This window comes from Lolium perenne, chromosome 3 (assembly GCF_019359855.2).
Source record: "Lolium perenne isolate Kyuss_39 chromosome 3, Kyuss_2.0, whole genome shotgun sequence".
Lineage (NCBI taxonomy): Eukaryota > Viridiplantae > Streptophyta > Magnoliopsida > Poales > Poaceae > Lolium > Lolium perenne.
In genome coordinates this window covers 286,227,617-286,239,769 of record NC_067246.2, presented here as the reverse complement: position 1 = coordinate 286,239,769, position 12,153 = coordinate 286,227,617, and the positions used below count along the sequence as shown (strand labels likewise).

General features: G+C 45.9%; 1 protein-coding gene and 1 non-coding gene across 3 annotated transcripts; both read left to right on the top strand.

The window, feature by feature from the left end:
- Positions 1-250: 250 nt before the first annotated feature.
- LOC127344216 (uncharacterized) lies at positions 251-3,566 on the top strand. 2 transcript variants are annotated; one of them, XR_011756099.1, is made up of 3 exons: positions 251-1,387; positions 1,904-2,909; positions 3,001-3,566. XR_011756099.1 is itself a non-coding variant. In XM_051370435.2 (2 exons), exons 1-2 carry the CDS (start codon positions 373-375, stop codon positions 2,200-2,202), a joined length of 1,314 nt encoding a protein of 437 aa, XP_051226395.1. In that variant the 5' UTR covers positions 251-372; the 3' UTR covers positions 2,203-3,566. The 2 variants fall into 2 exon arrangements, 1 of the variants encoding a protein (XP_051226395.1); XM_051370435.2 differs by having other exon boundaries at positions 1,904-3,566.
- Positions 3,567-8,395: 4,829 nt separating this feature from the next.
- Positions 8,396-11,514, top strand: LOC127344217 (uncharacterized). Its single transcript, XR_011756098.1, has 2 exons — positions 8,396-9,527; positions 9,823-11,514. It is a non-coding gene; the product is annotated as an uncharacterized protein (transcript).
- The last annotated feature ends 639 nt before the right edge of the window (positions 11,515-12,153 follow it).

Genomic DNA, 12,153 nt, shown 5'->3' with positions numbered 1-12,153 from the left:
AAGTTCCTTTTTCATTTCTATGGCAAAAGGAGATAGACTTTACCGTATATTCTTTTTCATAAAAAAATTGAACCACTATTATCTAGTCTCTCTGTCTAAAAATAGACGTCTCAGCTATTTCTAAATATGAATGTATCTATACCTAAAAAATCAGTTAGATATCTCTAGAAAATGCATTTAGATACGTCTGTATCTAGATAAAAATGAAATACTACCTATTTTTAAAATTTTAAAGTGGAGGTAGTTCTATTATTTTTGACACGAACGGCATCTCGGCTCTCTGCGTCCGACTCTGACGGAAGCAACCGACTGGACGGCCGCTCTCCGGTGTAAACCCTCGGTCGCACCGCCGCGCGCAGAACCCCACCGTCCATGGCGCCGGCGGGGGAGGCGACGGAGGAGGAGGCCTGGGCGCAGGTGGACATGAGCGCCATGAGGAGGAGTTTGTTGAGCCTCATCCACCGCTACTACCTGGAGGCCATCTCGCGGCTGCCGGCGGCCGACCTCCGGGCCACCCTCGCGCGCGGTCTCCTCGTCGCGGGCCACTGCTACGGGCCCCTCCACCCCGTCCACAACATCCTCCTCAGCTCCATCTGGTACGCCGCCGCCTTCCCCCTCCGCGACGCCGACCAGATCGATGCCCACATGATCAGCAACGACGGCGTCGTCCGCGCGTGCCACCGCTCTCTCGACGGGCTGGTGGCTTCCCTCCGCCTCTTCTGTCCCCACCTCTCCACCGGCGACGCGCTGTGGAACCTAATGTCCGCCGACGCCGATCTGTCCGCCGCCGTCGCCCTGGCGGACCGGACCAGCAGATCCAGCGCACAGAGAGCGATGGGGTCTCAGGCCCATGGCACCTTCCAGGCGGCCGCCCAGGCCGCACGCCACCCCAACCCGGCCGCCTTTGGGCTGTTCTCATCGTCGGTGCTGCCCACTGTAAAACGAGACATTGTCCTGTTTCTGCGCTCGACACACATGCTTTCACCTATGGACATCGAGCGCCTTAACAAATCACTAGTTCTTGACTTGCCAAACGATCTTCTGCAGCCTCACTTAATGGTCAGCCCAGGAGTTCTTGATGTAATCGCATCCCACAGGAAACTGTTCAAGGACACACAAGAGATAGTGCTCAAAGTCGTGACAGTGGCATTGCGCAAGTACGCACTACAATCCGGGGAACAGTTTGTTCTTCATTCAGTGTGTGGTGTGAATCTGCTGAAGAAAGAGAGAATGGATAACTGCTACCACATCAATTTCTTTGCGCATCGTCAGGAATCTGGTTCTGTGTTAGGTGCCCCTCGCCTCTTCTTCACGGAGGCACTTGTTCCAGCTTTGGATGACAGCAGTATCCGCTTGTGTGTGGTAGTTGATCCGTTAAGAGAAATAGGTATTTTCTCAATTCCAGTTTTCGACATCAAAATTTCCATGGCTTAAATACATACATGGTCTGTTTGGCTTAGTAGCCACCATGCACTACAAACAGCTGGAGATCGTGGAAATCCTCCCTACTATGAGCATTCTAAGCAGATTCTTTTTCTGTGCTTGTTACACTGCTTATGTGTTCATGATAAGTTTTAACTGCTTTGATTGTAGTTATGCAGTGACGACTTCTAGCATTACTTAAATACAATTTCTTGTTGTTATGTGCTTATTAACACTGTTACTTAAAATAAGTCCTGCTTATTCCACTATCTACAAAGGCACTTTCTGGGAATTGCCTCATTCTGCACATCCAGAATATGCCCTTTTTTTTCGGGAATATCTGATTATGTTGTTTGCTTGGTGTGATTTTTTCTTATTATGTGTGTTTGAAATACTGACCTTATTTTGTAGATTTTTTAGCAAGGTTTGTTGAGCAATCTTTACTCACCTTATTTTGCAATGCTGCCTTTTGTAAATATAGGGAGTTGCTTTGCTTGTGAGACTAACAAAAAGAAGATTGTGCACCCCACCTATGATGAATACCTTGGTGGCCGGGACTTCCAAGTGGATGATGTTGACAATGATGGTGATTTTCCAAATCCATTGGATGTCGACTACATCTTTTTTGATGCTGAGAGAGACAGTGTTTTTGCAAAACACTTGGATGATATAGCTACTTGTGACAAGGGTGGTTCTACAGATGTTTTGGGGACTGCAAGGCCATACTATGATGTTGATTTTGGTATCCTGACAGGAAGGTTTGATGATGTAAGTCTGTAGGAAAATAAGCTATACATTAGGCCATTAGGGAGCAGAGCTAAGGCGATGACAAGACTACATCTCGGTTGTCATTTGAATGATAGCACAACTCCGCCATTCTCCAAAAATTACTGTAGATGTTATGCGTATCATGTTAACCTGTTGTGTTGCAGAAGTGCTTCATTCATATTCTACTGGGCTATCTATACCCACTTTATGATCGAAGAACATGCTGTGAGCCTTTTCTTATAGAGATGCTCTGTCTTTGGAATTATGCTTTTAATATATCTTTACCCTTGTTGCCTGTGGATTTTTGTTAATCACCCATGCTAAGCTGATAATTACGTCATGTAGTTCTGATACACATCTGGTAGTTTGCATTCCGCATTCTTCCAGGTGCTACAATACGAGTAGAAGTATATTGTAACTAGCAGATTCCTGGTAACCATGTTGATTTGGGAGGTGCTTAAGCTGTAAAGCTGTATTCTCTAGTTTTTAGTGCGTTCCTTGTAACCACACTGTTGTGGGAGGTGATTAAGCTGTATTCTCTAGTTTCTAGTGGATTCCTTGCAAAACTGTGGATCGTACCGAATCAATTTCATGGTGTGGCCAAGGGATCCTTCTTTCTGGAGAAGCTCCTGTGTTTTTCTTTGCTGAAGCTCGTGGTCTGCCTGGTTCTGACTTCTGTGAAGAGTCGATTACCTTGCAGCCATCACCAAGTGAATCTGGTATGCTCTTGACCTCCAACCGCTTTGCACTTTTCAGTACTAAAATCAAGTGCTATTCATGAATCTGATCATCTCACGGTTGAGTTCATAGGAGAATTCAGGCCATGGTTGAGTCAATCGCTCTCTGGAATTCCATGCGGAATATGCCGTTGCTTACGGTGGAAGAGGATTCATTCTCTTGAGTCTTGGCGACTTGCTGCAAGTAGGGAATATTCGGCTGCTTCTGCCTATATGGCTGTCTACAAGAGTGGTTCCACGGATGTTTCGGGGTCTGCAAGGGCATATTCTGATGTTGATTTTCATGTCTAACAGGAAGTTGTAATGATGCAAGTCTGTAGGAAAACAAGCTATAGCAAGGGCTGCACAGTTAAGACGATGACAAGACCTACTTCTCGGTTGTGTTATACTACCTGTGTCCCACAACTGCGCCCGTTCTCAACAAGTACCATATATCTTACGCGTATCCTGTTAACCTGCTGTTGTATTCCGTTCATGTTATACTGGGCTATCTACCCACTGTGTAGAAGTGATAGTGCAATTAGTTTTGCTCCTATTGATAGAATTTAGTTAGACCATTCCAGGTAATGTTCGTGAATTGTACTCAACAATGTAAACGATGTTAGTGAATTGTTTGGCTGCTGGAGCGCTTTGTTGTGTCGTGTTGCGTTGTGGTATTTTTTGTTGTGTTGTGTGGCCTTGTGTAGAACATGACTCATTTATAATTTTCAAGTGAGATAGCCCAGTAGAAGCCGCCGAATATAAGAAATTTAAATGACTTGTTTATAATTTTCAAGTGAGAGTCTAAAAAGTTATATTCTCTTAGGGCACATGCTGTGCACATAAAACATGATAATTAGAAATTTTGTAACAAGCTGCGACCAACAGAATCGCCAATAATTCCTTATTATGAAGTGACCAAAGTGATCATGCCAAATCTCCAATTTAGCAAGATTCAAAATTTTATCCGTGTACTTCCTCCGTATGGTAATATAAGACGCTTAAGTAAGCTAAACTAGCTAGCTAAAACATCGCTCATTCATTCATAAATAGAGGGAGTACATCACATGTCTCAGGAAAATTATATAATGGTCAACAGACCACATGAAGTAGAAGTAGTGTAACTATAGGCTAATGACATTTGTTTGTGGAAAGAAAATGAGATCACACGATGAAGATTATAAGAACATTCTACGTATAATTTTGGTTGTGTATTGAAGCGAGCTTAAAACTTATCCCACTGAAATTGCATGAAGTTATAATGAATTTCTGGTATAACCCAACCAAATGCTTGGGAGTTGGGAATTCTAGATACGGCGACTAATACAAACGTCTTTGACAAACTAGGTAGTTGTCTTTGTGATTATTTTTCTATTTGTCTATTCCTTTGTAAGAGATACATTTTGTTTCTATCTGCCATTTTCCTTTATTTTAAATTAAATTCCATGTGTTTTTTTGGTAATATTGATTTTCTTAGTCTTTTGAGTACTAGTATCAATTTTAGGTACCGGTATATATAGCGCCCCTTGTGTCTATCTCATCATATTGTTTAGCTTGAAATAAAGACAATATTTCTGTTGTATTGCCGCAAGGAGGGATGTAAAGTACACTATGAGCATTTCAATTAGATCTGTATCTAAAAACAATCTCGACTCGGAAGTTAATGTTATAGACAACACAATTGATTCGAAGTACTCATAAACAAAAGACGAACAAGTGACATTTTACTTTTTTTTAGATTAACTTGCTGCGCTTTATTAGAAACTGGCAGAATCAAAAGCCAAACAGTCTACAATAGACCATGGTGGCAAGGTTTGACACAACTTATTAACGCAACCTATTTTAGCTAAACAATGCTCTACTTCAGCTTCAGCGAAATCCTGGAGCATCAGCTTAACCTCTTCCACGAGTGGCCCATCAAGAGATCGGTCCTTCCCCCGCAATGCAGTTTTGACACCACAGCAGCCTTGTCCAAGCCCAACCCCTTTGCCACTTCCAAACGGCGATTTGCACAAAAATAACCCAAAAGTGAAAGAAAAGCACAGACTGATCCTCCAGCGAAACTATTTCACTCATCTAACCCTTTTGTGTGGCGCCCCTCCCATGGGCGCCACACATGCCCATGTGGCGCCCGTACTGCCGGCGCCACAAACTCGTCCGACGTGGCCCGTCGACGCTGAGCTGGTGAGCCGATCCGACGTGGCAGGCCGTGTGGCGCCGCTCTCGCCGGCGCAACACTTTCACCCGTGGCAAGGGCGCCACACGTCCACTTAAGTTTGGCCGCGCCAGCCCGCCCAGCCCGACCCATCTTCTTTCTCCTCCCTCTGTTCTTCTTCACTCACAGGAGGCGGCCGGTTCTATCTCTCCCCCTTCCCCCCCACCAAATCCACCACCAAATCATCAGATCTGTCCGTGGAGATCGTTCCCAACTCGTTCCTTGAGGTAATCCCCTCCGTTCCCCTTCTTTTCATCCATTGATTTTGTGTTTTTGGTTGAATCTACATGTGAAACCCTAGATGTGGATTTGGTTGATTTGAGGGTGGAGATGGATTTGGTTGGATGTTAGGGTTGTTCAAGTAGGAGAAATGGTAGTATGCTAGTTTGTATGGGTACATTATATTGATTATGGTAACTAATGAACACATGTGTGTATGTGTTGTTCCCATTATGCTAGGGGGATGGAAAGAATTGTTCATGTTCATCATGTGGACAAGGATGCTTTCTTGAAGGGAAACATAGAGCCGGACCCGGAAGAGGTTGACTTGGTGTTTGACCTTAGCCCTAGCTTTGCGGAGGTGGTAGCACAAGTGAGGGTTGAGTTGAATTGGAATGAGCCAAATGATGGTGTTGAGCTAGAGGGGAGGCATAATGTGGGGTTTGGAATACCCGTTGGAAGACAATGCGTATCAACTCCGAGCAACGTTGGTCCGTTTACAAAGAGACGGTGACCGGGTCACAAGATAAGGCTTTGGAGTTGTTTGCAACCAAGACGGTTGATGCTCGTATCGAGCTTGACCTTAACCGGCCCTCCTCCCCCGTTCGAGAGAGGAGTCCACCACCCATGAGCCAAGAAGAGGCCACCCAATCTCCCATTGCCCAACAACCTCCGTTGGATAATGAGTATGACGAGCATGACGATGGTGATGATGGTTTCGAGATGACGAGCATGACGAGCATGACGATGGTGATGATGGTTTGAGATGACGAGCATGACGAGTATGACGAGCATTGGCGCCACACATAGAGCCTCGCCAAAACGGTTAAGTCCCAGACGATTTGTCTTACAGTATGTTTTGGCCAATTACAAATGGATGTGTGGCGCCGATGGGAGGGGTGCCACTCAGTGCAGTGTGGCGCCAGTGGGAAGGGCGCCACACATTGACTTGTGTTAAACCAGCCAAAATCCTACCATATTCCAACAAAACTGCCATCATGTCAACAACTATTTCATACACACATCATATCAACAGCAATTTCGTACACACATCATAGACATAATAACATCATCATACCTAACATCGTAGCACATAGTTTCATACAATTCAGGATAGAATTCAAACAACACGTAGCAATGAAGATAGAGTTCACAACACTCTAAGTTCTAACTATCGGTGTCCGAGCCGGATTCGCCGGTGTGGTAGTGCACGCGACAGGCTGTGTCGTCGAACACCTTCACGATCATCTCGCCGCCCCTCTCGTAGAGGAAGGTGAGCTGGCAGCCGGGCTCGAGCGCGAGGTCACGGGCGAACTTGTCCCACCCCGTGTGCAGGTACATCTTGCCCTGCCCGTCGAACAGGACCTCCACGGTCCAGCGGCAGAAGTTGCAGCTGGCCTCCCGTAGCTGCAACTGCGCCGGCTCGACGCCATCGACGAACTCAGCGAACTTGTTCGGTAGCCGCTTGATGCCGAGTGGCTCGTCGTCGATGCGGAGGAGGAACTCGAAGCAGCGTTTCGTCATGCGAAGACGAGGAGGGTGCAGGTGACGGTGAGCGTGGGGCCGTTGCTGCTCCACCACGGCGGCCCCTTCCCCGGCCCCGGGGGCGCCCAGGGCCACGGCCTCGACCCCCTCGCCGGCCACCAGGACCGGCCATCCTACATGTTTACATCAAACACCATATTATACCCATTCCACTAACAAATATGAGTTATTCCATCACAAATACTAGGCATATGTAACACATTTGCATGCATTTCCTAGGTAAATATTACACATTTCAACACATACATACATAGGGTTTCAACACATACATGTGAAATTTCATATCTAGGTTTCAACAAATCTATGGTTCAAACACATGCATACATGAGGCTACGAATTTCAACACATACACTACAATATAGAGTGCACACAAAAAATTCCATGTCTAGGGTTCATGTCCAAATCTAGCAAGATCTATGAAATTAGTGGATGAATGGACAAGATTCGAAGGGGATTACCTCAAGGAACGAGTTGGGAACGATCTCCACAGACAGATCTGATGATTTGGTGGTGGATTTGGTGGGGGGAAAGGGGGGGAGAGATAGAGCCGGCCGCCTCCTGTGAGTGAAGAAGAACAGAGGGAGGAGAAAGAAGATGGGTCGGGCTGGGCGGGCTGGCGCGGCCAAACTTAAGTGGACGTGTGGCGCCCTTACGGGCGCCACACTTTCAAAGTGTGGCGCCGGCGAGAGCGGCGCCACACGGCCTGCTACGTCGGATCGGCTCACCAGCTCAGCGTCGACGGGCCACACAAAAGGGTTAGATGAGTGAAATAGTTTCGCCGAAGGATCAGTCTGTGCTTTTCTTTCACTTTTGGTTTATTTTTGTGCAAATCGCCCTTCCAAACCCACGGACAAGCTAGCAGCTCTGCTTGTTCCGGGCCAGTCACTGACGAGAAGAAAAGGCAGGCTCCCCAAGGAAGTCGGGTGGTCTCGTAAAACCACACCACCACTACCATGACACGTGTCCCGGTTGAAAACGCCATAAATGAGTGTCTGCCTAATAGAGTTTTAGAGAGAAATGTATATTCATCCATTATATACTCAGTTTGAAATACACTTTTAAAATGTTGAAAAGTTTGGACATAAAATTTAATAGGTACATCTCGAAATTCTACACGTTTACAAAGTGGTTCCACGGAAAACCGACATTTTTACTATCGTGTGTAAAAAAGACAAATGTTGGTGCAAAAAAAAAGGCAGTGTACATAACGTTTTTTTTGTCATTTTTCACACAAGTTATCAAAAATGTTGGTTTTTTGAAAAACTTGATGTACGTGCGAACGTAGAATGTCGATACGTAAGCGCGGAAATTTTTGTTCGATTTTTTTTTTGACATTTCAAAATGTTTTTCCGATGGTAGGAGCATGTGCTCCCATGTGCCAAATTGAGTTTCTGATTAAATATGTGTTAAATACGTATAAAAAGATTGATGTAATGCATGTGTTCATTAATCAAAAGATTTGGGTTATATACACACCCACAGCCACAAGACAAACGCCATTGAAGCTAGCTGTAGTATATTCGCAGACAGGCCGGGGCAAATCTCAATCCATCAGAAAGTGCTGGAGCCCTACCTAGTTCCGCCGCAACACAACGACGGGGAAGAAGGATGCGTAACCGCCGTCGCCGCCGCCGGCGCGCCAATGAGGACGAGCCGCGGCGGATTCTAGATGTTGGCGCTCCGCGTCAGAACCTGCTGGGCCAGATCCGCGGCTACTACCTCGACGCCATCTCCCGCCTGCCCACCGCCGACCTCAATACCACCCTAGCGCGCGGCCTCCTCGTCGCCGGCCACTGCTACGGCGCCCTCCACCCGGTCCACAACATCCTCCTCAACGCCATCTGGTACTCCGCCGCGTTCCCCCTCCGCCCCGGCGACCGGATCGACGTCGCCGTCATCAACGACACTGCCATCACCCGCATCGTTCAGCGCTCCCTCGATGGATTGGTCGCCCTCCTGCGCCATCGCTGCCCCGGCCTCTCCCACGACGACGCCCTCTGGCACCTCAGCCTCTCCGGCGCCGACCTCCGCGCCGCCGTTGCATCCGCACGCGGGGCTGCACCATCTTTGCTCCCGCCCACGGAACCGGAGGCCGTTCAGGCGGCTGCCACGGCGGCGCGGCATCCGAAACCCGCCGCCCTCGCGCTCTTCGCTTCTTCAGTGATGCCCTCTGGAACGTGACGCCGTCTCGCTGCTCAACAACAAGCGCAGGCTTTCCTCAGCTGACATTCTGCGCCTCTCCACTATGCTGCTGCCTTCACCAATACCCGATGAGCTGCCGCATCCTCCTCTCCAGGAGCGGTGCAAGGAGGCCTTCCAAATCATCGCTAGAAGAAGAAATGTTCTTATAAGATGGTACAGAAGATGGGTTGAAATGGCCGACGCAGCATTATCTAAGTATGCCAAGCAAACTGCGGCAGATTACCAGCTTCATATCATCCATGGCCTAGGAACCATGAAGGATGAATTTAATGTGGACAAATCTTTCCATATCAACTTCATGGCGTGGCCAATGGATCCTTCTTCCGCCAGAGAAGCCCCCGTGTTTTTCTTTGCTGAAGCTCTTCGCCCGTCTGGCTCGCACTTTTGTGAAGAGGATATCACCTTGTGCTGTACAGTACAACCTTCATCAAGTGAAGTTGGTATGCTCTCGCTTAGCACCTTTCAGTACTGAAATTAAGTGCTATCTGATCATCTCATGGTTCGGCTTGTGTTATACAAAACAAAATTTATGATTAGTCTCTCATTTTAATTGTTAGGTTGTCTATTAACCTTAGCGCTGAAAGGGGTGCCTGCCCCTCCTGATGTCTGTTTTATTTGAACTTTCAGATGAACTGCCTCTGGCCTGACATGCAGCATGTTGACATGTTTGCAACTTTTAGATTTTCTGAACTCCTTAGATAAAAATCTTTCTGATCTTGCTTCTACAAAATGCAGATTGCTGCCATTCTTGTCTGACTAAACACTATATAATTGATCATCCGGATAATTCCGAGAACTTCGGTGGCGGGCAGTACTTCAAGATGGATGGAACCAGCAAAGAGTGGGATTACCCAGCCACACTTGACATTGACTTCAGGTGTTTCGATCCTTTCAGAGATGTTGATCTCGTGGAGTACTTGGATCAAGACTACGCCCGTTACATATCCTCTTCACCCTGGCATTGTCGTCATAAAAATGAGGGGGATGTCTTGGGTTATTGCAGCAGAATTATGTGAAATGTGATGGTTGTAGTTTCACTATTGCTCTTAAATCGCTTTGCATCTTTCAGTGAAATAAATTGCTATCTGATCATCTCATGGTTGGCCTTGTGTTGTACAAAATAAAACTTACGACTACCCCCTTATTCTTTTTGTTAAGTTCTATGATTGGTTCATTGGGGAGTTTGACTGCATGGGTTTACATCAACACATGATATTATAATGTCTATTATCCTTAAATGAAGATTGCTGCGGTGCCTGTCCCTCCTGCTGGTGGTTTTCATTTAAACTTTCGGATCTCCTGCCTCTGGCCTGACATCCAGCATGTTGACATGTTTGCAACTTTTTTAATTTCCTATATTCCTTAGATGAATCATCTTTCTGATCTTGCTTCTACAAAATGCAGGTTGCTGCTATTCTTGTCTGACTAAACACTACTCCATCCATTCCATATTCTTTCCGCATATTCAGATGATCTATTCACAAAATATGTCTAGATACATTGCGACAAGAATTATGGAATGGAGTGAGTATATAATTGATCATCTGGATAAGTCCGAGAACTTCGGTGGCGGGCAGTACTTCAGGATGGATGGAACCAGCAAAGACTGGGATTGCCCAGCCACACTTGATGTTGACTACAGGTGTTTCGATACGGACAGGGATGCTGATCTCGTGGAGTACTTGAATCAAGATTATGCCCGTTACATATCCTCTTCAGCCTGGCATAGTCCAATCGCTTAGCACCTTTCAGTACTGAACTTAAGTGTTATCTGATCATCTCATGGTTCGCCTTGTGTTATACTTCACAAAATTTATGACTAGTCTCTCATTTTAATTGTTAGGTTGTCTATTAACCTTAGCGCTGAAAGGGGTGCCTGCCCCTCATGATGTCTGTTTTATTTGAACTTTCAGATGAACTGCCTCTGGCCTGACATGCAGCATGTTGACATGTTTGCAACTTTTAGATCTTGCTTCTACAAAATGCAGATTGCTGCCATTCTTGTCTGACTAAACACTATATAATTGATCATCCGGATAATTCTGAGAACTTCGGTGGCGGGCAGTACTTCAAGATGGATGGAACCAGCAAAGATTGGGATTGCCCAGCCACACTTGATGTTGACTACAGGTGTTTCGATCCTGACAGAGATGTTGATCTCGTGGAGTACTTGGATCAAGATTACGCCCATTACATATCCTCTTCACCCTGGCATTGCCGTCATAAAAATGAGGGGGATGTCTCGGGTTATTGCAGCGGAATTATGTGAAATGTGATGGTTGTAGTTTCACTAGTGCTCTTCAATCGCTTTGCACCTTTCAATGAAATTAATTGCTATCTGACCATCTCATGGTTGGCCTTGTATTGTACAAAATAGAACTTACCATTACCCCCTTATTCTTATTGTTAAGTTCTATGATTGGTTCATTGGGGAGTTTGGCTGCATGGGTTTTATTAACACATGGTATGAAAACGTCTATTATCCTTACCGCCAAGAGCGATGTCTGTCCCTCCTTCTGGTGGTTTCATTTAAACTTTCCGGTCACCTGCCTCTGGCCTGACATCCAGCATGTTGACATGTTTTCAACTTTTTTTTTATTTCGTATATTCCTTAGATGAATCATCTTTCTGTTCTTACTTTTACAAAATGCAGATTGCTGATATTCTTGTCTGACTAAACACTACTCCATCTATTCCATAATTCTTGTCGCATATTCGGATGTCTAGATATATCCAAATTTGCAACAAAAATTATGGAGCGGAGTGAGTATATAATTAATCACCCGGATCCGAGAACTTGGTGGCGGGCAGTACTTCAAGATGGATGGAACCAGCAAAGACTGGGATTTCCCAGCCACACTTGATGTTGACTACAGGTGCTTCGATCTGGACATGGATGTTGATCTCGTAAGATTATGCCTGATACATATCCCCTTCAGACTGGCATAGTCCTCATAAGAATGTGGGCAGTGTCTCGGAGTAGCAGAATTATGTGAAATGTGATGGTTGTGCCAAGAAAAATAAATCCTCTTTGGCTTTTTATTCAGTACAATCTCAACATCAAAG